The following is a 21,499-nucleotide window of genomic DNA, read 5'->3' as shown; positions in this document are numbered from 1 at the left end:
TACAATTTTTTTTTGAAAAGGATCAAAATTATCAAATAGATGATAACCTCAAAAATGTACTCAAATATTAGCTAACCTTCTTCTTTGACCTAGATGCCAATCTCTCAGAGCAAATTATCCTGATTGAAACTTTACTTCACTTTCAAACTTTATATACTTGTTAGAAATCAAGTTAACTATCCTTATGAAAAAATTTGCTTCAATTTAACTAGTGGATTAATAGATATTTAAGAAAACCTTACTTGTCCTCAAAATTCTAAATTCTGACACCATAACTCACAAAAATCTTTATGCCTTTCAATCTGACTATTTGATCAAATCCAAATTCACAGCACTTATCAAGCATTAGTATACCCACAAATCCAAAAAAATTCACATTTAGATCTATTTCCAAACTTATGAAATTCTCCAAAAAGTATCACTTATTTTATTTCACAAATCTAGAGTCACCCAAAACAAACCCTAATTTTGTAAAGTTCTTACAAAGTCAATATACAATCAAATCACTTCAAATGAATACTCAAAGAAATTCCATCAAGTCACCTTCCAAATCCTATTCTTCTATCTCTAAAAATACTCTAGAATCATTGTCAAGGCTTAGTTTTGTGCCTTGGGATCTGATTTGACCCTGGTTGGTAATTGGTGTTGTGATGTAATGCAACTATATAGTGAAATTATAATCAAAATTCAAGTTCTAATTAATATCTAATTATCTTAGTTCAATTATAATTTGTGGTATCTAAACATGGCTTTTATAAAAGCCTCTTAGGTTATTTTCTTATTTTAATAGTTAGTAGGTTGAAGGTTAGTTAATAATTTTACCTTTTAGGTTGTAGAGACTCTTCTACTACCTTAGAAAGACCATAAATTGATAAAATCAGGTTAGAAGAGGTAAATAATTAGTATTGTTTGTACTAGGGTTAGGTTGAGAGTAGGGTTGGGCTAAAAAATCCTTAGGTTAGGTTAGATTGAAACCCAGGGGTCGACTATTTGTGAGACAGGGTTGAAATCAGACCTTTGACCACTAAAACAATGGCCTAGGGCAAAATAGGAATTTATTTGAAGATCGAAGCATAAGATTTGAGAGCTAGCTTGAAGTTCTTTTCAGAGGCGTAAGGATTGTTTTTAGAGGATTTTTGAGGACTTAGTAATTGTTGTTCAAAGTCAGGGTTTATATTGATGATTTGGGTTTTATATAATATAATTAGGGCTAGAAATTTTGGCTAGTTCGTGCAATTGGTATAGCATCTACGGTTCAAAATTTGATACTATTTAGATTATTAAGTTTTCTAAGTGTATAAATTTTTCTCTGATAATCTAACGGCGTGGTTTAGTGATATCTAGTTTTTAATACAAGAGGATTTCAGAAGTTGGCAGTTTGGGGTTGGGTAGGGTTTCTATGATATCTAGAGATCTAGTAGTTGGATCAAGGTGAAATTTGGCATGGTGTTGTAGGACTTAAAGATCAAGATGCAAACTAATTTTGAATTAAAGTTAACTGTTGGAAAAAGAGAATTACCATTGGAGTTTTTGCTTCACTTTTCAAGTTGTTGGTTGAGTGACATCAGTGCAATTTTTGGAGGTTTTCTCACAATTTTCATTTTGGATTGGGCTAAAAATTCTTGAGCATATAGAAGACTTACATTGACAATTGCATGCAAAATTTTACATCAAGTGGATGGTCAGATTGGATGTTATAGCTTATTAAAGTTCACTGATTAGGATTGGGGCTTATAAGAAAAATCTAAATTGCTTAAATATGAAAGTAAGAAGGTAATTGGAATTTATGTATGGTTAAGGCTACTAAGAAGAGTATTTTTTAGCACTTTTGAATTGAAATTCAGATTATATTCTTTTCATATGGATGAAATTTATTAGGGTTTCTTGGATACTTGTAAAACACAACCTCACCTTCCATAGGTAGATACTTGGTGCATTCCTAAACAAGACAACATGTAATACGACACTAGTCTTCTTTGGATAACAACTCTTAGATTTCTAAGGTAATTTTTATCACAAACTACTCTTAACTTCTTTCCAAAAGTAACTATATTGTTTATTTTTCTAATCTACCTTATTTTGCTCTATTTGTGGTCCTACAAAGTGAATAGAAGCCTATTTTGTAAAATGGCATCATTAGCATCTTTAATTTTTTTATCTCTTGATTATTATTTATTTTTTGAAGATATTTTTTTATAATATATTTGAAATAAGTTCTTCAAAGATATGATATTTTCTTCATCCTTTCACCTATTGGCCATTTTGTAACACAACACCGTTGTCGTATTACGTGTTGTCTTGTTTGGAAATACACTGGGTATCTGGCTGTGGAAGGTATAGTTGTTTTTGTAAATAACAAAGAAATCCTAATAGATTTTATCCATGTATGAAGAATATAATTGAAATATCAATTTCCAAGTATTTAAAAACACTCCTCATAGTCATTTTAACCATACAATATTCCAATTGCTTTATTTCTTTTATAATTAAGTTGTTTTTGTTTTTCTTAACAAGCCCTAATCCTAGCCAATGAGCTTTGACAAGCTGTAACTTTTGATCCAACCGTCCACTTAGTGTGAAATTTTGCATCCAAATACCAGTATAAGCCTTCTATATGCTCAAAAAATTTCAGGCCAACCCAACTTACAGATTGCAAGAAAACGTCCAAAAACCGCACTGATGACACTCGGCCGCAACCTTGAAATTTGATGTAGAAACTCCACAAGTGATTTCTCCTTTGTCAACCGTTAACTCCAGCTCAAAATTGAATAGCCGCTTGATCTCCAAATCTTCTATTACCAAGCCAAAAATTACATCGATCCAACTAGTAGATCTTCAGATATCACAGAAATCCTATCCAACCCTAGACTGCCAACTTCCGACAACCCTTTGTACTAAAACCTAGATATCTCTTGATTGCATTGTTAAATTAACACAAATTTTTGTATACACTTAGCACACCCAACTATCCAAAAAATACCAAATTTTGATCCATAGATGCTACACGACTTGCACAAACCGATTGAGAATGCAAACCATCAATGTTTTATATAAAATCCGAAACACCAAAATAAACACTGACTTTGAGCAGCGATTACTCTCCCCTCACAAATCCTAATGAAACCAAACTAGTGACCTTGAAAAGAGCTTGAAGCTAGCTCTTCGATCGAAAAAACCCGATCTGAAAAAAACCCCCCCCCCTCCATTTCTTAACCTTCCTCCCCTTTAATCCTAATTCTCCCCTCTTTCAAACCCTAGCCTCTGAATTTCTTCAATCTTCCGTCTTGGATCCGGAATTGGCTCCTTCCGTCTTGGATCCGAAATTGGCTCCTTCCGTCTTGGATCTAGAATTGGCTCCATCGTCAGAGCTTTCTCCTCCATTTTTACCTTTAAGAGATCCTTTTACCGAAAGGACGTCCCCGGAACAGCACAAAGGACAGAACAGCCTGAAACAAAATCGGAGCCCCGTAATCGGGACAATATTGAGTCGCCCGACCAATTCAGGTCTCATATTGGATAAGAGGCCTATAGTAAGACCTGGATGTTCCCGCAATTGGACCGCATTGGGCTGCCCGACCAATTCAGGTCTCATATTGGGTAAGAGGACTCGGATTGGATGTCTTGAAATTGGATCCAATTGGCTCTTCGAATCAGGCTCACCCGTCGTTGAATTGGTCCTTTTCCTTTCTGCTGACTCCCATTATTGGAATCGAATGAAGCATTTTAGTAAGCCCCAACTGACTGTAATGAGGTGACTAAACCTAGCCTCTCAGTATTTGCACTGGAATTGATCATTGCTCCCAATATTCGAGGTAACTCAACATTAATAAAAGTCCTCTTTCTTTATATTTTCACAGTATACTCATGTTACAACACGACACCGTTGCTTCTTAATTAGTAGTATTACTTTTCTTATCATCATTGTTATCTTAATTTTTTTTTTCTCAATATCAACAACTTCTTTTTATCGTAGCTGACCTCACATATCCTAAAATTAAGAAGTAAGACTATAAAAAAAACATCTATTTTTGTATCAATCATATCCATATAAGTTTTTGATATTTGAAATTATGATCAAGAATGATAGAACCATAGACTATAGACTATGTCTTAGGAATTTTAAGGTTTATTGCATGGATATGTCAATCAATCCCTTGGTGTATTTACAAATTTTTTCCTCCATTATCATATTATTTGGTTTCCATCTTTTATCTTTGTATACTAATTCCAACCTATTCATCATATCTATCATATATAGTTATATGAATGTTTTTTCTTTGTCTTGCTAAATATTAAGACTTTGTTTTATTAATCAAATTGCATTGAAAGCAATAATAAGTACTACCTCTTAAATCCAACCAATGCAATTGGCTTCAAAATTTTATTGAGCGACCTTTGTATGAAGGCATTTTTGTTCCATTTATTGAGACTTTTGTTTTAATTCCTTAACATTCATCCCTCTTTATTCTTTAGCCTCATATATCTTTTATCACAACTATGCATTTGTGGCAAGAAGTTTGACTTAATATTGTCTAATTTTTTTGTTAGTTATTTCCAATGTCATAATTTATTGGTATGTAATATAGAGAATAGCTTTGTGAGCAAAAATTGTCCCTTAGGCCATTTTGAGCTTGTCTTTGGTAAGTGCTAAAGATTATTAAAGGTCACAAATAGTATATTTGTATTAATTTATGGTGTATTGTTGTCTTTTGATCCAACCATATAATGTGAAAAAATTTAAAGTACAATCTATCATATCCAATATATACTGTTTCATGCCCTTCATTGACAGTTGCTAGCTACATTGCATAATCTTCATTATCCTTAGTAAAATATATCAAGTTGATCAATGTTTGAAATAGCTTTATTACGTATTTTTTCATTAGTTCTTAAAAAGAATAAAATATTTTAAATAATGGTTTATTGTAGATTGCAAATAATTAGATTATCTTTAGATTTTTTTACATCACATTGATCTAATGTTTTTGCCTCTTGCTTGAATAGTTTGCATGTCTAGCACAATTCTTTGCATTGATCCAATGTCTCTATACCTCGCTTACATTGATCACAATTCTCGCATAATTTTTTATGTATGTCAACTATAGGCCATAATCAAGGTGGTATACTGTGTTTACAATTATGTACTAGATTGCAATAGATATATAAGGTTAAAAATGGACCAATAGGGTTACTAGTGTGGATTATAATTGAAGTGGAAAAATTTAATACAAAGATGTTTTTTAACAATTATGCCATAGTTAATATTTTTACCATTATATACCATTAAGTATACCTATAAGTAATCTTCCTAAATGTGATTATTTTTGTCGCAAAATTTTTTTTATTCAATATGCTTCAAAGTCATGTAAATATGGGCTTCAAATATTGTTGTTCAAGCTAGAAGATGTACTTGTAGTTGTCCTAATGCACTCTTTCTACAAAGTGTTCAATGTCTAGGCAAAGATGCTTACAAATAATCTTGTTCCATGTAGCTACACCTTCAAATTTCTAGCCAAATAAGAAAATATAAGTATTGAGGTAAATATTCTACTTTGATTCTTTTGATAATACTAGTGGGATATTTTGCATCAAAGATGAATATTTAGATGATTTCATTACACTAATTGATGTACACATTGTTTTAGAGGTGATTGTAATACTTTATTAGATTTATTGTCTCTATCCAAGTAGTGCCAAAGACTGACTTTCATTGGATCAATGCCTTATAGACATAGAACGGTGGCTATGTCTTGGTGGTTAGTTGTGCCATCTTTGCCAAATTACTTGCCACAAAACAAACAATGGAAGAAAAAGAACTGGAAGACTTAGAACCAAATTTGTCATTAATGGATTGAGTAGTGAAAAAATAAAACAAATTAATAATATGGTAGAGAAACAAAAAAGAGCTCGGACAAATATGTATCAATTTTGCAAGGTTTAAGTTATGACAACAATTTAGAATGCTTGTGAAAGAATTTTTTGGTATACAATTAGAAAGACATAATGTAGGCAACAACTATAGCAATGTTAAGGCTAGAAATGTCAGCAAATAGATTTGAACACACTCAACTTGAATTATAGAATGAGGTGCCGCCAATTATGCAAATGTGTCTCTGGATATATAGTCATGGCAATATCAATTCAAATTGAGTGAAAGGCGATAAATAGTGGCAAAACAAGGCAAATATTAGCTGTGGCTTTTGTTTGGCAATTAGGGTCTTGATCTTTTGTACCTTATGAATTGTCCATGTATTCTAATATTTGCTGTAATAGTACTAATACAACAATACTAACTGATTCTTTCAGATAGCAATTTTTTCATGCAATTTTATGAGTCTTGAAGACACCATAAAATTAAATCTCCCATAAAAATAAAATTAATCCATAAAAAATGGGTGTCGTGATTTGTTGGACGGGCATTTTTGTGGCCATGCTTCTTAACTTTCCTTGAGAGAAAGTCGGCGCAAATCAAGCATCTCAGCTAGATTACCAACTGAAAGAGATGTCCTACAAAGTTTAGCTTCAGGGAGTAGGACACCTGGGTGAAAGAGAGTTGTTTTCTAAGCCTGCCAAGATCTGGCGTTTTACGTGGAGACGCCATACGAGCCTAGACCATGACAACATGCTCAACGCTGCACTTCTCAAGTGATCATGTTCCAAGTGTGAGCATTGAAGCATAGCTACAAACAACATAATCTTCTTAATCCACGATTAGTGACAAAACATGGTTACAATGACAGAAATTTGCAAAAATCGGTGCTTGGCACTTTTATGATTTGTAATCATTTAAGCGGATTTCTATAATGAATAAAGAATCGTGATCTCCAAAATAAGATGAGATAATCCGACCAGACACTCCAAAACGGATCCGCCAGTAAGATGCAAAATTCATCCCAGATTCAAGTGAATGAACTGTGTACCTATTGCAAGGGCTTGTCTCAATGTTGTGATCAAATCCAATCAAGTCTGCCAGCCGCATGAGCTGCAGCAACAATTCAAAAGTTCATGCGAATGGCATCTGTCAAATAGACGGGGCCTCAATACTTTTTAAAGTAACTACTGCACTTTTGTATTTGCGACCGACCCCAAACTATTCGCATGTGGAACCACATGCCAGAAAAGTAGTGATGAAGTGGTTTTTCTTTCAGTACCGTCACGCCGAAGGTTATTTGAATTCATCAACCCTGGCTTGTAAAAAGTGTTCCGATTGGAACGTGCTAATACACAGGAGGTATCCTCACAATTCAACAAAAAGAAAAAGTCATAAGGGCACCTTTGTTTGTGCATACGAATACAAATCACCCTGAAGTCGATAAAAGTCTTTTGAAGCACTTTGCGATACTATTGCTGGAGAAAAACGTTGACTGGTAGTTTTCACTTGTGCATGACACGTAGTTCTCACCCAGATTTCCCGCATACAGAATGGCAGATTCTTCTGGGAAAGATACATTCTTCTAAAAGAGATAATTCTGGATGAGGTTGCATTCTTATTATTATTATTCTGGTAGATGCCCCATTCCGTCTATCAGAGTTATTTCATTTCAAAACTCTCCTCTACTGTTGACTATTACTTGTCGAGTGCTCCATAACCGAATGCACGTACTGTAACGAATGTTTGGCACTTGTTGTGTCAGTGTTCAATATCCGCATTCATTCTACAAACTCTGCTCCCAGCATTTGAAACTGGAACTGTGTTGTCCTTCTATCGCTAGGTCTGTAATTCTCTCAGTATTCGTCGTCAATTGGAAACTGTAGCGCATGCAGCACATAGTTGGGAGTTCCGATGTTGTTACAGGTATGGAGCTGACCGACCCAAGTTCCCTACTGAGATGATAACTGTACAACGCCCACAGAAAATGGTGCTAAGGAGCACGGAAAATGTAACCAATTATGACCATGTCGGGGTAGACAATGATAGAGTGTTCGCTAACAAGACCAATTCAAACACCACATCATACAAAACTGGAACGTTCAAACAACTCATGGCACAGACAACACGTAAGAGGAACCGCAATCCGGCTGTAAATCGATGGCCGATCGTCATTCAAGAACAAGAGACATGAAAAAAACTTGTCACTATATACAATCTAGAAGCTCTGACTCGCACGGTGCCATTCATCTTGTTTTCATTCACAAATCTAGTTCCCGGGGGTGAAGTTGGTGGCGTAGGCCCATGCGTTGTTGGCCACGGGGTCCGCCAAGTGGTCGTTCAAGTTCTCCAGTGGCCCCTTTCCGGTCACAATCGCCTGCACGAAGAATCCGAACATCGAGAACATCGCCAATCGCCCGTTCTTGATCTCCTTCACCTTCAACTCCGCGAAGGTGTCGGGGTCGTCAGCCAAACCCAAGGGGTCGAACGACCCTCCGGGATAGATGGGGTCCGTCACTTCGCCCAGAGGTCCTCCCGCAACACGGTACCCCTCCACGGCTCCCATCAGCACCACCTGGCATGCCCAGATCGCCAAAATGCTCTGAGCGTGCACCAGGCTGGGGTTGCCCAGGTAGTCCAGCCCGCCCTCGCTGAAGATCTGAGCTCCGGCCTTGAACCACACCGCCTCGCCGAACTTCACGCCGCTCTTGGCCAGCAGCTCCGGGGTCAGGCACCCCAAAGCCCCCAACATGGCCCACCGGGCGTGGATCACCTCCAGCTCCCTGTTGCGGGCGAACGTCTCGGGGTCGGACGACAGTCCAGCGGTGTCCCACCCGTAGTCTCCAGCGAACTCGCCGTTCAGGTACGACGGGGTCTCGCCGGAAAAGGGGCCCAGGAACTTGGGTCGGTCAGCTCCATACCTGTGACAACATCGAAACTACTCTCAACAATGCGCTGCATTCTCTACACTCTCCAATCGATGATGAGTACTGAGAGAATCACAGTTGTAGCGATGGAAAGACGACACAGTCCCAGATTGGACTACTGGGAAGAGAATTTGTACAATTAATGGGGTTTGGACGACAACACAACAGGTGCCAAAGTAATTCGTTATTTACGTACGTCCGGTAATAGATCTCTGAACATATAATACGCGAATTTCTAACAGTGAAAAAGAAACTTGAAGTTACATAGCTCTGATAGACGGAACGGTGCAGAATGTACACAATTACTATCAATATTACCAAACAATGAATGGGAAATATCATATGGATTTTCAGTGCACCAGATGCTGTCGCTGCCAGCCGACTTGTTGACGGTTCGACGCATGGTGACGCGGCTGTCGACATTGCCGACCTTGCGGGAGAGCTCATTGACGGGCTGAAACAGACTCTGCCCAGCCAGGGCGGTGGAGTGCATCGCGGTGGCGGCGGCCATAACTGCTACGGATTTCTCAATAACAGAGGGATATACAACGTGAACGGAGAGGCGTAAGAGAAAACTATGAGAGGAAGTGCCGGCTGACAGCTTCTTGAGCAAACGCCAATCTTATGTAACGACGTCTAAGATCACAAGTAGCCATAGCCATTGATTGGATAAGGTGGCGAATCAGAAATCCAATGGAAGGGATCCACGCTCTCGAGAAGCCTATGGTCGCCAGCTCTTGAGATGAAAAGTGGAATAACCCACAGGTCGAAGAGGACGAGTTCCATTTGACCGATGTGCATTCAAAAGCATTCATTCATCTTGAAATTACATGCGTTTTTCTGGAATTGTTCAAACGTTTTCAAGTGCATACTTGAGTTTGAATGAAATATTTTCTGAAATAGGTTCCTTACCCACGGCTGTGGATTCGGAGTGGTTAGTAGGTTCAAAATTGATCCACTTTCTTACCAAGAGAGATGGAGGTCTAGTCGTATAGTTGGAAGTCTAGTTTGAAACAGCGTCAAGACAAGAGAAATCAGAGATCGATATTGTAAACCGATGCACTGATCGATTGATTTGGCCATGTTGTGACAATTCACAGTTGGTAGTTTCAATTACTGCGAGTGCATGGCAAGGCTTTGTTACTTGTAATTACACTTGAAACAGTTACTTAGATAACTGACGTAATCAGTGGAATCCCTACGATCTACGCAACGCAAGTTGTGACTTACCATTCAAACAGTATCATTCTAAACATTTACACGATGAAAACTTTCCTATCAGTAACTTTCACTAGGTGTTGAATCAAAAGCAGGTTTGTGGACAGCGTTACACCACATTCGCAATTTGACATTACTGACACAAATTAACGTTTGTTACATTTAATAATAGTTGAGAGAGGAAACTGCCAACTATCATGGCAACTGGACCACAAATATCTTATTGTGATCGAAGTAGATACAAACTAAAGACCTTCAAAAATCATAATCTCGGACAACTATTATGTATAGACACAAACAAATGGTCTAAGTCGGGATGTATTTTGTCAATTATTGGATACGCCGAATTTTGTAAGGTGAAAGAATATCATTAGACTGAAATTCGTGGAACAGCCTCGTGAGAGGGACCTTCATGTCTGCTTCCGGTAGATTTCAATAAGCGGGCTGGTGCTGGTTCGCCTCGCAAAAAAAGTTGAGCTAATACAGATCTCTACATTATAATAGAAGTAAGCGAACTCAAAAAATATTGAAACCGAATATCTCTCCGAGCAAAACTGCAATACCGAGTGCTATGGCAACTAAGGAAGAGCCTAGAGAGAGCTGATGATTGATCTTCGGTACACGCTTTTGCAGCGCTTTGCTCAATGAGCTAACAAAAGCGGTATAACTGCCCATAGCCAAAACTGTACCCAACAAAAACATACCTAAAAATGCCGCCCCCGCAGCTCGTGATGGGAGAGATAGCGCAGGCAATATCATCAGGAGTGCATCAGGTTGTAATCCGTGTACGATACCAGTGATGAAAGTAGCTGGACCGACTGACTTCTTTACAGATACGGCAGGCATTTCTCCTTCAGCCAAAACTGGAGCGGCTGCGTCAATCTCATATGCCTCTTTAAGACCCGTTGCTCCTACAGTAATCAGCATGAGACCCACTACACGGGCAGCCCATGTTTGAATAATATCAAGGTGCAACCTGCAATATAAATACAGATGCAATAAAGGTGAATGTGCAGACGGTAGAGAGGGAAGGTGATTACGTCAGAAAACTACAACTGTTTTCATGTGTGTATGTGTACATGTAAAAATATGCAAGGGTGAGTACACCAGCTTAAATCAATCTAACAAAGACGTACCTGTCTTTTAGTAGAAGGAAGATGATGCCGAAAATGACTTGACCTGCATCGTGACCGCAGCCCCATAGAGCACCCACCGAAAAACTCTGCAGTCTAGATCGACCAATGCAAAGGGGTGCAAGAGCGGCTAAATGGTCAGGCCCTGTTAACGTGTGTAGAGTACCTGCCACCAGTCCAGTCCAGGCACTTGCTACTAACCCTCCTCCGGCTTTGGCGATATCCCTGGATAAAGCCCCTCCATGAGCAGCCTCCCCTCCAACCGCGAAAGTTGGAGCCTCGACACTCGCAACAGCGATGCTTGGATGCCTTATTAACCAGGATGCAACTCCGATCACTACAGCTGGAAGAAGTCTCCGAAGCTGTGTAGGCAAGACAAAACAGAACATTAATTCCATTTCAGTCACATCACTTCCATAGACATTTTAAGTACTCATCATCCAGAATGCTGCTCACAAGTACTTTGTCAACGAATATTACCTATCTCTCTTCAACACAAGTGTGAGCGTTTAGGGCTGCCAATTAAGAATTCATGATTTACCAGAAGCAAACCGCCACAACTTTCATTGAGTACCAAGCGGCTCACTGACTTTTTGATGCGGTGACTACGTTCAGTTCTGCCTTGACTAGCACCAGCATCAGGGTATAGAGGATCTTAACAGCAGATCCGCACTTCAACGATTGATGCGTCACAAGGATGAGAGGGTAACAATAATCTCAAATCTGGAAACATGCATCATACATCTTGCAGATTGAAAGCGTAGATTTGACATTTTTCTTGGAGGAAGGTAAAAAGAATGCGAGAATGTAAAGATAAAGAATCAAGCAATCAACAACCAAACAAATATTGCCTTCCAGGTAATAGATAAGGCTCTGTATAAAGGACCGAATGATCCATAATCTTTGAAGCAAGGTTTGTGGATGGGAAGTATATCTCTTAACTAAAATTCGTGCACATATTTTCTCTTTAGAACCCAATACCAGAAAATAGAAACTCAAGGCCAATATAGTGGAAGTCTGGAATGATCATAATTTCATTCAAAAGCCTCTTTAAAACGAACTTTGTCACACCAGCATTGCCAATCACAAACCCCTAATACCTTTATACATAAACAGAGATTATGCGATGCCCTTTACGATTGTCCACAATTATGTGTTCCACATAGCATGTTCTCAAGAAAACCCCAGATTCAGAAGTACAGGAGAAAGCACAGGAGAAGTAGAATAGTACCAGCTTAGGCAACAGATTGACACCTTGCTTAGGCTTCGGCGCATCCTCTGAGGATTGAGAATCCGGAGGCCCACCACTCGCGCCGGCACTGCAAACAAAAGCTGCCGACACCCTCGGGCCCGTCCTCTTCCTTCGAATAGAGAGAATTGGTAACCCTACACTGCCCCTTAATGCAGCTACTTCGAAAGAAGTTGGTCGAAGATTCAACCTACCCTCAAAGAACAGAATGCTGCGGCTGCTACGCCCACCCGCACGCACTAAAACCCTCTCCTCTGCCTCAGCTCTCGCCCTGCGACATTGGTAGCTGGAGGAAACTAGGGACAACATATTGCTTACACAAGTCGTCATGGTTGCAGAAAGCTCCTGGCAGCCAAGAGACGAAACTGGTGCGTACCACCAACTCTCGTTCTAAAACGCCAAAGATGCAACGACTAGCGACTCCCTGCCTTCTCACCACCCATGAGGAACACTCTCACTTAGCGCACAGGTATTGCTTCAGCACTAGTGGCGCAGTTTCGTAACATACTGCTGCCCTCGACCCATCTCATGAAAGACGATACCAAGCAACCCTCCAAATTACAACCTCCCCAAAATATAAAACCAAAACCCAAAAACCCACCCAACTAAACAACGGAAACTCACTGCCTCGCCCCCCGAGACTTAGCCTCCGTTGATCAGGTCTCACGCAATCCAAGATGGAGGGTTGCCCTGGAGCTGCACACAACACTGATTTCGGACGAATTTTGACACGTTGATTATGTAGAGAGGGGGGGCTGTGGGGTGAGAGATTGGATGATCGGAGCGAGGGTGGATTCGTAGATGTAGCAATCATCTGGTGTCAAGATCCAAGCATTCATCACCTCCCCGTAGTCCGGCACAAGGGGAGCTAGCGTGAGCGTGTGTGTGGCATGACAACTTCACGGCCAGCCCTATGACGTGGACTGCGTCCGGTGACGTGGACAATGTTAGATGACGTGGTATCGTGCATTGGATAGCCACGTTGGCAAATCCACTCTCGATAATAAGATTAGTGAGACGACCGACTGATAGACCGACAAACGGACGGACGGATGGACGGAGGGGATGGATGGATGAATTTATGGGCGATTTCTGAAGAATAAAGATAATAGATCATTGAAAGAGAAAGGTATTAATTGAGTGGAAGAATGTACTAAATTATTGTATACAAATTCTACCAATAGCAAAAGATTTGTTCAATCACCTTAATGATAGTTGATGGTATAACTCAAATATTGCTTCAAAACTTAATTCATCCGTTTCATTTGCTTATTAGTTTGAAGATGAAAAGCCTAATATAATTATATATCCTTCTTTAATATCTTAAAAAAGGTTCTCCAAAATCTTGATACAAATTGTGTCCCTCTATTTGATATAATATCTATTAGCAATTTATAATAGCGATAGATATTATCAAAAAAAAGCTTGGCTGTTTCTTTACTTGAAATAAATTTTGTATATAGTATAAAATATGTTATTTTGATGAAGCAATCTATGATCATATATATAAAGTTATATAAATTTGAACTTAAAAGATCTATAATAAAATCCATAGAAATAGAAGACTATAATTGTTCATGTATAGGTAATAGTTAGAAAAGTCTATAGGATCAATAAGAAGGGATTCTTGATTTTGTAAAAATATCACATGATTATACAAAGTCTTTTATGGCCTTTTATATTTGTGGCCACTAAAAATCTTTAGATATGAGCTTGAAAGTCTTATTGTATCCAAAATGTTCCATCACTGAAAAGTCATCACATGCTTGAAGAATACGTAAATATGCTTCTCTTTTTAAACTATATAAGCAACCTTCAAAATAGAGTAGGTTGTTTTTGAATTTGAATTTGAACTTGAAAGTATCATGAAACTTAGAAAAAGTATTCTTGATATTATGAGAAGAGGATCACAGGACATACTTGATTGAATTTGATTGATAAAGATTGAATCAACAATAAATGTTGATTTATATTAGTTAAAGATGAAATCTTGATAAGAACATGCTTCAATAAGCTTGGAAATAATTCAATAGCCATGCTAATATGAAGTACTTGAGGTTCTTGTGATTTGTATATACAATGATTAAATTAGAATTTTGTTTTAGATAATGATGCCATTTCTAAAAAGAATCCATAATTGTAAGAAATTCTTTATCATAGATTTTGTAGTTGATCTCTGCTACTTATCTTGGATTAGAAAGCTACTAGATGGAGTTTATTATTTGCTTCTATTTGTAACAATATTGCACTCAAGACAGAGTATAATACATATATTTCTATAAAAAAAGATCTTAAAAAAGTTGATGCAATAGAAGATTGGTGCAAAAGTAAATTTCTTCTTCAAAAGATCAAATGATATTTTAGCTTCTTTATTCCACTCAAGTTTGTCTTTACAACTCAAACATATAAGTGGAATTGCAACTTGATTTTTTTATTTTTTTATTTTTTTATTTTTTTTAATGAGGATCTAATAGTAATTGGCAAAGTCCAAAAACATCATATATTTATTATTATTCTTGAAATCTTCTAATCTATGATAGTTTGGATCTTCTTCAGATCTATCTTTTTTCTTCACAAATAAGATAGGAGCTCCTATTGGAGGTTTTAAATGGCGTATGAAGTTCTTAGCCAAGTTCTTGTCAATGTATTCTTTTAGTATAGCCAATTTATTTTGTGATAAGTTGTAGATTGTTTCAAATGGTAGTTGAGCTCTTCTTCCAAATCAATTGAATAATCATAAGGTCAATGCTTTAGAAGAATATTTATAGTTTTTTTTAGAATCATCTTAGAAATCTTGATATTAGCTAAAAAAAATCACTTGATGTCTTTCTTCTATCAAAAATAGATGTGGTATATATAGCAAAAGATGACCTTTCTTTTGTTACATGCATGAAAGCTCTTGTATCTACTAGTAAGAGTTTGGATGTACAAATTTAGTTTTCTTGATTAATGATATCTCTTATTTTTTGACAAAGTCATTGTCTATAAAAGAAGTTAAGGCTTATAAATCTAATAAAGCAAAGACTTTATGATTTTTAGGTTCTAAATATACATCTATTATAAAACAAAGTGAGAGACTTGAGGAAAGAATAAGATCTTTATTAGGTATTGTACATGATTCCAACCACATGGTCCTTATTGTAGCTAGAGAAATTTGTTTTTTAACATATTGTCTTTTTTGGCAATTGTACTCGTCATTTTATTAAGATAAAGAAATTACTGCTTTAAAAACCTAAACTGACTTTTTTATGAATAAACTAAAAATTTCACTCTTTAATCATGCTCAACTCTCACAAAACACTTTTAATTTCACAAAACACCTCTTATTCCTATAAAAAAATCACTTAAAAAATTTAGTACATAAAAGCATAATATTAGTGTAGTAATAATATAAATTAATAAAGAAACACAACACTAATATTCTAAAACATCATTCTGAGATGTCTTATAACTTCCAAGACTATGAATGTACTTATTAATAAGTAAGAGCAAAATTATATCAATAACTAGATGCAAAAAAAGATTTAGAAGATATCAAATCTTAATATTAGTAATAACCATAAGATCTACTCTTCACAATAAGAAAGACTTCAAAGAACTTCAAAACTTACAACTAAAGATGAGTGGGTCCATAACCTATTGAAAAAAAAAGCTTTGAAGTTACAATATATAATATTAGTAAGATTACACACAAAGAGAGTATAAAGTAAGGTAACCCTTATTTCTATTATCCATTACTTATAGATGGTGGTTGCAGCCCTAATGGACAACTTCCATCTTTTGATGAATATGTCCAACTAACATTCTATTGAAACTATCCATATATATATCTTATCTACTGTGAGAATATACCTTTAATATATCTCCTATATCTTTAAGATTGCTTGTTCATCTATCTTGTTTCTTAGCCTTCTTACATACTAAGAGCTAATCCTTTGACCATTAGCAACTTACTGAAGATAATATCTTCTACAATGTAATTTAATCTATTTTAACTTTTATTTATTTATTTTAACAATCATTGTATTGTTCTTCACCTTAATGAACAAAGTCATAATAAATATTTATAAAATAAGTTGTTGCATAAGAGGGACATATTTTTGGAGTTAAAATTGGTAATTCTATAGATGCATTGGATTTTTATATCTTCATTGTTGCTCTCATATGGGATTCAACTTCATTTGCTACTTAAATATCTTTCAATGTAGCCAAGTAGATCAATAATATGTAATTTTTTGCTTGATGTATACTATTTTTTCGTTTCCTCCATCTTGGTTTTAAGAATAAATTAATGTTAATGATGAGGAAAAGTTTTAATGTCCATAGTTGCAAGAAATATCTTTTTTTTGTACTACTAGTGATAGTTACTGAATCTTTAGCTCTTCTATTTAGTGTCTTTTTATATCATGGTATATTTCTTGCTATTATGATTACAAGTCATGATTTTGCATGTTTCAATTGTTGTGTAACTAGTGAGATCAGCGATTACTTTAAATCAACCAGAGTGAAGTTTTTGAGATGAATTGTTCTTTAAAGTGGACGAGTGTTATTTCTATGTGCAGTTGAGGATGTTAGTGACTTATGGGAGACTGTCAAAGGAAATCTTGAGACCCGTGTACCATTCAAGAAAGCAAGCTTGAATAATAAAGCCCGAAATCTTGTACTGATTGACAAGTTATCCGTGGAATTTATCCAAAGCACTGATCTGCGTCTGCACAGAGGTTTGCTCGGGGAGGACATTCCATTGCCTTTGGAATTCCACCGACTCTACGTATGGGTCATTCTAGTGACATGTGAGGTAAATCTACTCCAATGGTTGTACTATCACAATGAGGAAATTCATCTTCGATACGACTTTGTGATGGACTTCATAAAGAAATGTTGGTCAATTGTATATGAAGAGATGTAAACTTTGTTGTCAAGAGAACATTAATATCTAGACGATCATTTTGCAGGACCTTGATGATTACAAAAACTTGTTGAAACCACTCCTCAAAACCATTGTGCAGGCTGAAGATCATGAATGGTTTCTTGTGTTCAACTCTAAAGCTACCACTGAAAATGCTTTCAAACTTAGCAAGAAGGTGTATAGCAGGATTGAAAGCGACTTCAGCTCCAAGAAGAGGGAGAGGTACTTAACATCGGGCTTGCTGAACTGGGCATTTGCTACCGTAACCCTTTTGTTCTTTAGTTCAACAGACACAGTAGCCCTCAACTGAACTATCTTTCGTCTTAGTTACCTTATGTATGGTCACTTGATTGATTTCTAGTGGTCCTCCGAAAGTGATCGATTTTTTGATCTTGTGGAGCAGATGTTGCAGGGTTGACCTACATGGAGCGAGCACATCTGTATGGGAGGAGGTCGAAATGAAGATAGTGGAGTGTATTCGGAATAGCATGGACCGCCGGATACAGTATTATGTGGAGGACATCCGCAAGCTGAATGAAAATCGATCAATGCCAACTTGGAGTTTTTGTGACTTCTTTGCAGCTAAGGTGAGAATTGCTCACTGCAATGTATTTTGGGGTGTATATGCTCCAGTTAGCAATGTTTCTCTCGATTGCTGCGTGTTTGTAACCATGTCGATTTAAGCTCTGCTTTATTTTCTTCCTGATTTTCAACTTGCTACTCTAATGTCTAGGGTTTTAACATTAGTGTAGAATGATTTAGTCGATGAATTTGACTAGACTTTCACTTTGCAGTTAAGAACGTTTCTTTGTCCTTGTGGCATGTCTTTCTTGCAGGAAAGCTTGGCCTTCATGTTTGAAATGGCAAACTTACGAGAAGATGCACTTCTTGAGTATGATGAGTTATAGCAAATTTACACCGAGACTGGTAGGGCTTCCTCTATGAACGTCCAGTGGTCAACTTAAATTTTCTTTTACATAGGCGGTCCACATTAGTGACAGCTCAGCACTTCGTTTAAATGTTATCGAGTTTGAACATTAAACTTTTTTTTGAATAGTTGGTTTCATTCAGTATATAGCTATTTCTATTATGGATGCGCTTTCATTATCCCCTTTGTTCTGTACCCTGTACCATCGCACAATTATTCAGGTCTTTTCTTTCTCTTTTTGTTTGTTTGTTTGTTTGATTATTTATTTATATTCCTGCCACTTAACTGTTCCCATACTATCTAATTTCATTAAAGAGAAATTACACGCTGTAGTGGTTCTGAAAGTTTTGAATCTACTTGCTGCAGTGATTGCACCACATGCCAGTGTATTAGATTTTGGAGCATTAGATACTCGTGACGACTGCGCAACTCTGCCAGACTGCACTCGTAAGCCTGTGAATCAATTTGCAGCAGATGGCAGAGTCTGCGAATTCGACTTTCGCCAATATATGTTTTCCCGTCAAGCAACGGTATGATCTTTTGTCTGATGGTTTTTTGAACGTGTTGGTCCATTTCTTAGTTTGCATTACAGATATTTGGAGCCAAATCATGTGGTACTTCAGTTTTTCAAAGCTGGTCGAGTCAGTGTATTTGTTGTATAGCAAATTTCAAATTTGGACTTTCATGAACCTCCTTTTTTTAGGGCTTTTAGGTAAGGGCTGGTCATTATTAAAATAATCTGCGTAAGCATGATAATATCAAACTTAATTATTGACCAACACAAAAAAAATCAGAGTTCCGAAATTTGGACTGCTCTTCCTATCCCTTGCGAACTCTTTACTGCAGCGGGTTCATGTTTGTCTTGGATTCTCGTATCGCTTGGTATGGTATTTAATTTGCATGCTGAGGTCCCTTTTGTATTAATCATGTCTTTATGTACGATTTCATGATTGCAAGCAAATTTCTGTATTCCATTCTGTACGTGTCATCCTCAGAATTTCCTTCTATTGGAAGACATTCTAGATTCCTTCATTATACTCATTAGAAGGTCATTTGAGTTTAATTGTTGCTTCGTTCTATCACAACATTATCATTTAGTGCTTACCACTTGTTATATTGATCATGCAGCTCCTCTTCAATCGTCAGGGTACAGGGGAGGACTCTGGCCGAGGGCACTCATTCATTATCTTCTTCACTAAAATTCTTTCACAACATGAGGTATATGCTACAGAGCTTTGCTAAGCATGCTCAGATCCTTTTTGTGCTCCTTTGTGATCCGCTTTTTGTCTTTTGCCCTATCGACTCTGCCTTCAGGAACAGACAAGATCTTACTCATACCATTGCTGATTCTAATCCTTTTGGAAGAAGTAATTTATGTTTTCCAGAAGAACCTACCATTCTGTATGCGGGAAATATGGGTGATCACTGCATGCCATGCACTTGTGAAAACTACCAGTCAAAGTTTTTCTCCAGCAATACTATCGCATTATGCTGCAAAAGACTTTCATCGACTTCAGGGTGATTTGTATTAGTATGCACGAACAAAGGTGCCCTTATGACTTTTTTCTTTTTGTTGAATTGTGAGGTACCTCATGTATATTAACAAGTTCCAATCAGAACACTTTTTACAATTCCTTTGAAAAGTATATATATTCAATTATAGTTGCAAAGTTTTGGTTGAAATCATCGTCTTTCAATTGTAAATTTGTTGCTTCTTCTTTTCTTGAAGAAAGTGAAAAACAATGCATATTTCAATCTATGAATATTGTCTAAAACAATATTATGAAACTAATCTATTTTTACCTACTTCTACGTATTCATATTATTTAGATAACAATTATAATAAATACAGGTCTATAAAATTACTTCCCTTTTAAAGACGAGTTTTATGAGGAAGAATGATCATATTTTGAGAAAGTCTAAGATGTGACAAATTATATTTGGCACGTATTCTAATCTTTGTTTCTTTTGAAGATAGTTAATAGGTCCTTTCAACCATTAATATTATCCCATTCCAAGGCAAAAAGACTACTATGTTATTTGATCACTATTGAGACCTTCGTAACTTCTTTCAAATAAAACATTTGTTATGCCATCAAGAGTCATTCCTACCTCCAATAAAATCACCAAATATTAAGACTCCCTTCTCAAGTTGTGATATCAAATGTATTATATCTTGCCATCGATTTGAGAAAGAACATGTTATTTTTGAAGGACTTCATTTCTATTATGTCATCTTAAAAATTATGATAATTATAATGTCTTCTTTAATAAGTCAGCAAATAATGGCTTTTAAGTTGAATCTACTAGCTATTGATTCTCCATTTCTTTATTGCCACAATTACACAAAAATTACAAAAAAAAATAGAAGATAAAATATAATCTTTTTTTTAATTATGTTTCTTTTATAGCAAAGATTTGCTATCTTTTATTTTGATTTTGATCAATGTCATTAATGAAAAACTTTGATCTTCTCTATTATATTCATAAGATTTTTTAATTGGCTCCCATGTACATTTACTAATATCATATCCATGCCAATAAATAAGATATTACAATCTAGGTCGGTGTTGCCTCAAATCTAAGACTTCTTCTACTTTGAATTCTTCATTATTATCTACTTCCATAAGAGACAGTAATATTTTTCTTTTTCCATAGATATTCATTGTCTTATATGGCTCCAAAAGATACATGTAAAATATAAGATGGATGTTTATAGACTCCAATAGATGTAATCATTAAGCAATTAGATTGTCTTGTTTACAAATAGGAAATGGTCTAAGTCTATGATAATCCAATATATTATAAAGACAAATAATTTTAATATTACAATAAAGTAACCATATCTTATCACCAACAAAGAAATGAGGTTATTCCTTATAATAGGTATCTACATTATTCTTTTGTTATTCTTGGATTTTTTTTAATTATACCTTTATTGTTGTATATAGCTTAAATAAATGATTTGCCAAATCTTCCACTATAAAATTATCAAATTTTAAAAAGTCAATAGCATCAAATTATTGATGATAACCATAATTAGTAAAGAAAGATATTTATTACATAGAAGAATATAAAATATTATTATAAGAAATTTTTGCTAATAACAAAAGAATTGTCCAATCATCTTGTTAGTAGTTGATGGTACACATCAAATACTACTTCAAAACTTAATTTATATACTCTATTTTTCTATTATTTTGAGAATAGAAAGCAAAAAAGATAGTTTTATATTTGCTTTTAGAAACTCAAAAAGAATTCTCCAA

General features: G+C 36.1%; 2 protein-coding genes and 1 long non-coding RNA gene across 3 annotated transcripts; 1 reads left to right on the top strand and 2 right to left on the bottom strand.

The window, feature by feature from the left end:
• Positions 1-7,999: 7,999 nt before the first annotated feature.
• Positions 8,000-9,382, bottom strand: LOC112279714 (chlorophyll a-b binding protein, chloroplastic). The gene is made up of 2 exons (XM_024514390.2): positions 9,156-9,382; positions 8,000-8,790 (listed from the first exon to the last, which is right to left on the bottom strand). Exons 1-2 carry the CDS (start codon positions 9,305-9,307, stop codon positions 8,139-8,141), a joined length of 804 nt encoding a protein of 267 aa, XP_024370158.1. The 5' UTR covers positions 9,308-9,382; the 3' UTR covers positions 8,000-8,138.
• A 712-nt stretch (positions 9,383-10,094) lies between these two features.
• LOC112279713 (chloroplast protein FOR GROWTH AND FERTILITY 2) lies at positions 10,095-12,962 on the bottom strand. Its single transcript, XM_024514389.3, has 3 exons — positions 12,379-12,962; positions 11,151-11,509; positions 10,095-10,990 (listed from the first exon to the last, which is right to left on the bottom strand). Exons 1-3 carry the CDS (start codon positions 12,724-12,726, stop codon positions 10,531-10,533), a joined length of 1,167 nt encoding a protein of 388 aa, XP_024370157.1. The 5' UTR covers positions 12,727-12,962; the 3' UTR covers positions 10,095-10,530.
• A 1,903-nt stretch (positions 12,963-14,865) lies between these two features.
• On the top strand, positions 14,866-20,407 carry LOC149989471 (uncharacterized). Its single transcript, XR_016502378.1, has 3 exons — positions 14,866-18,232; positions 18,600-18,763; positions 19,362-20,407. It is a non-coding gene; the product is annotated as an uncharacterized LOC149989471 (long non-coding RNA).
• Positions 20,408-21,499: the final 1,092 nt, after the last annotated feature.

Source organism: Physcomitrium patens, chromosome 3, assembly GCF_059467195.1.
Source record: "Physcomitrium patens ecotype Gransden chromosome 3, ASM5946719v1, whole genome shotgun sequence".
Classification (NCBI taxonomy): Eukaryota; Viridiplantae; Streptophyta; class Bryopsida; order Funariales; family Funariaceae; genus Physcomitrium; species Physcomitrium patens.
This window is presented reverse-complemented; position numbering and strand designations above follow the sequence as displayed.

Coding starts and splice junctions, on each gene's coding strand:
- LOC112279714 (XM_024514390.2), bottom strand. CDS start 9,307: ATGGCCGCCGCCACCGCGATGCACTCCACCGCCCTGGCTGGGCAGAGT. Junction 8,791..9,155: donor GCTGGCAGCGACAGCATCTG/GTGCACTGAAAA, acceptor ATGTTGTCACAG/GTATGGAGCTGACCGACCCA.
- LOC112279713 (XM_024514389.3), bottom strand. CDS start 12,726: ATGACGACTTGTGTAAGCAATATGTTGTCCCTAGTTTCCTCCAGCTAC. Junction 11,510..12,378: donor TCAATCTGTTGCCTAAGCTG/GTACTATTCTAC, acceptor TTGCCTACACAG/CTTCGGAGACTTCTTCCAGC. Junction 10,991..11,150: donor TTCCTTCTACTAAAAGACAG/GTACGTCTTTGT, acceptor TTTATATTGCAG/GTTGCACCTTGATATTATTC.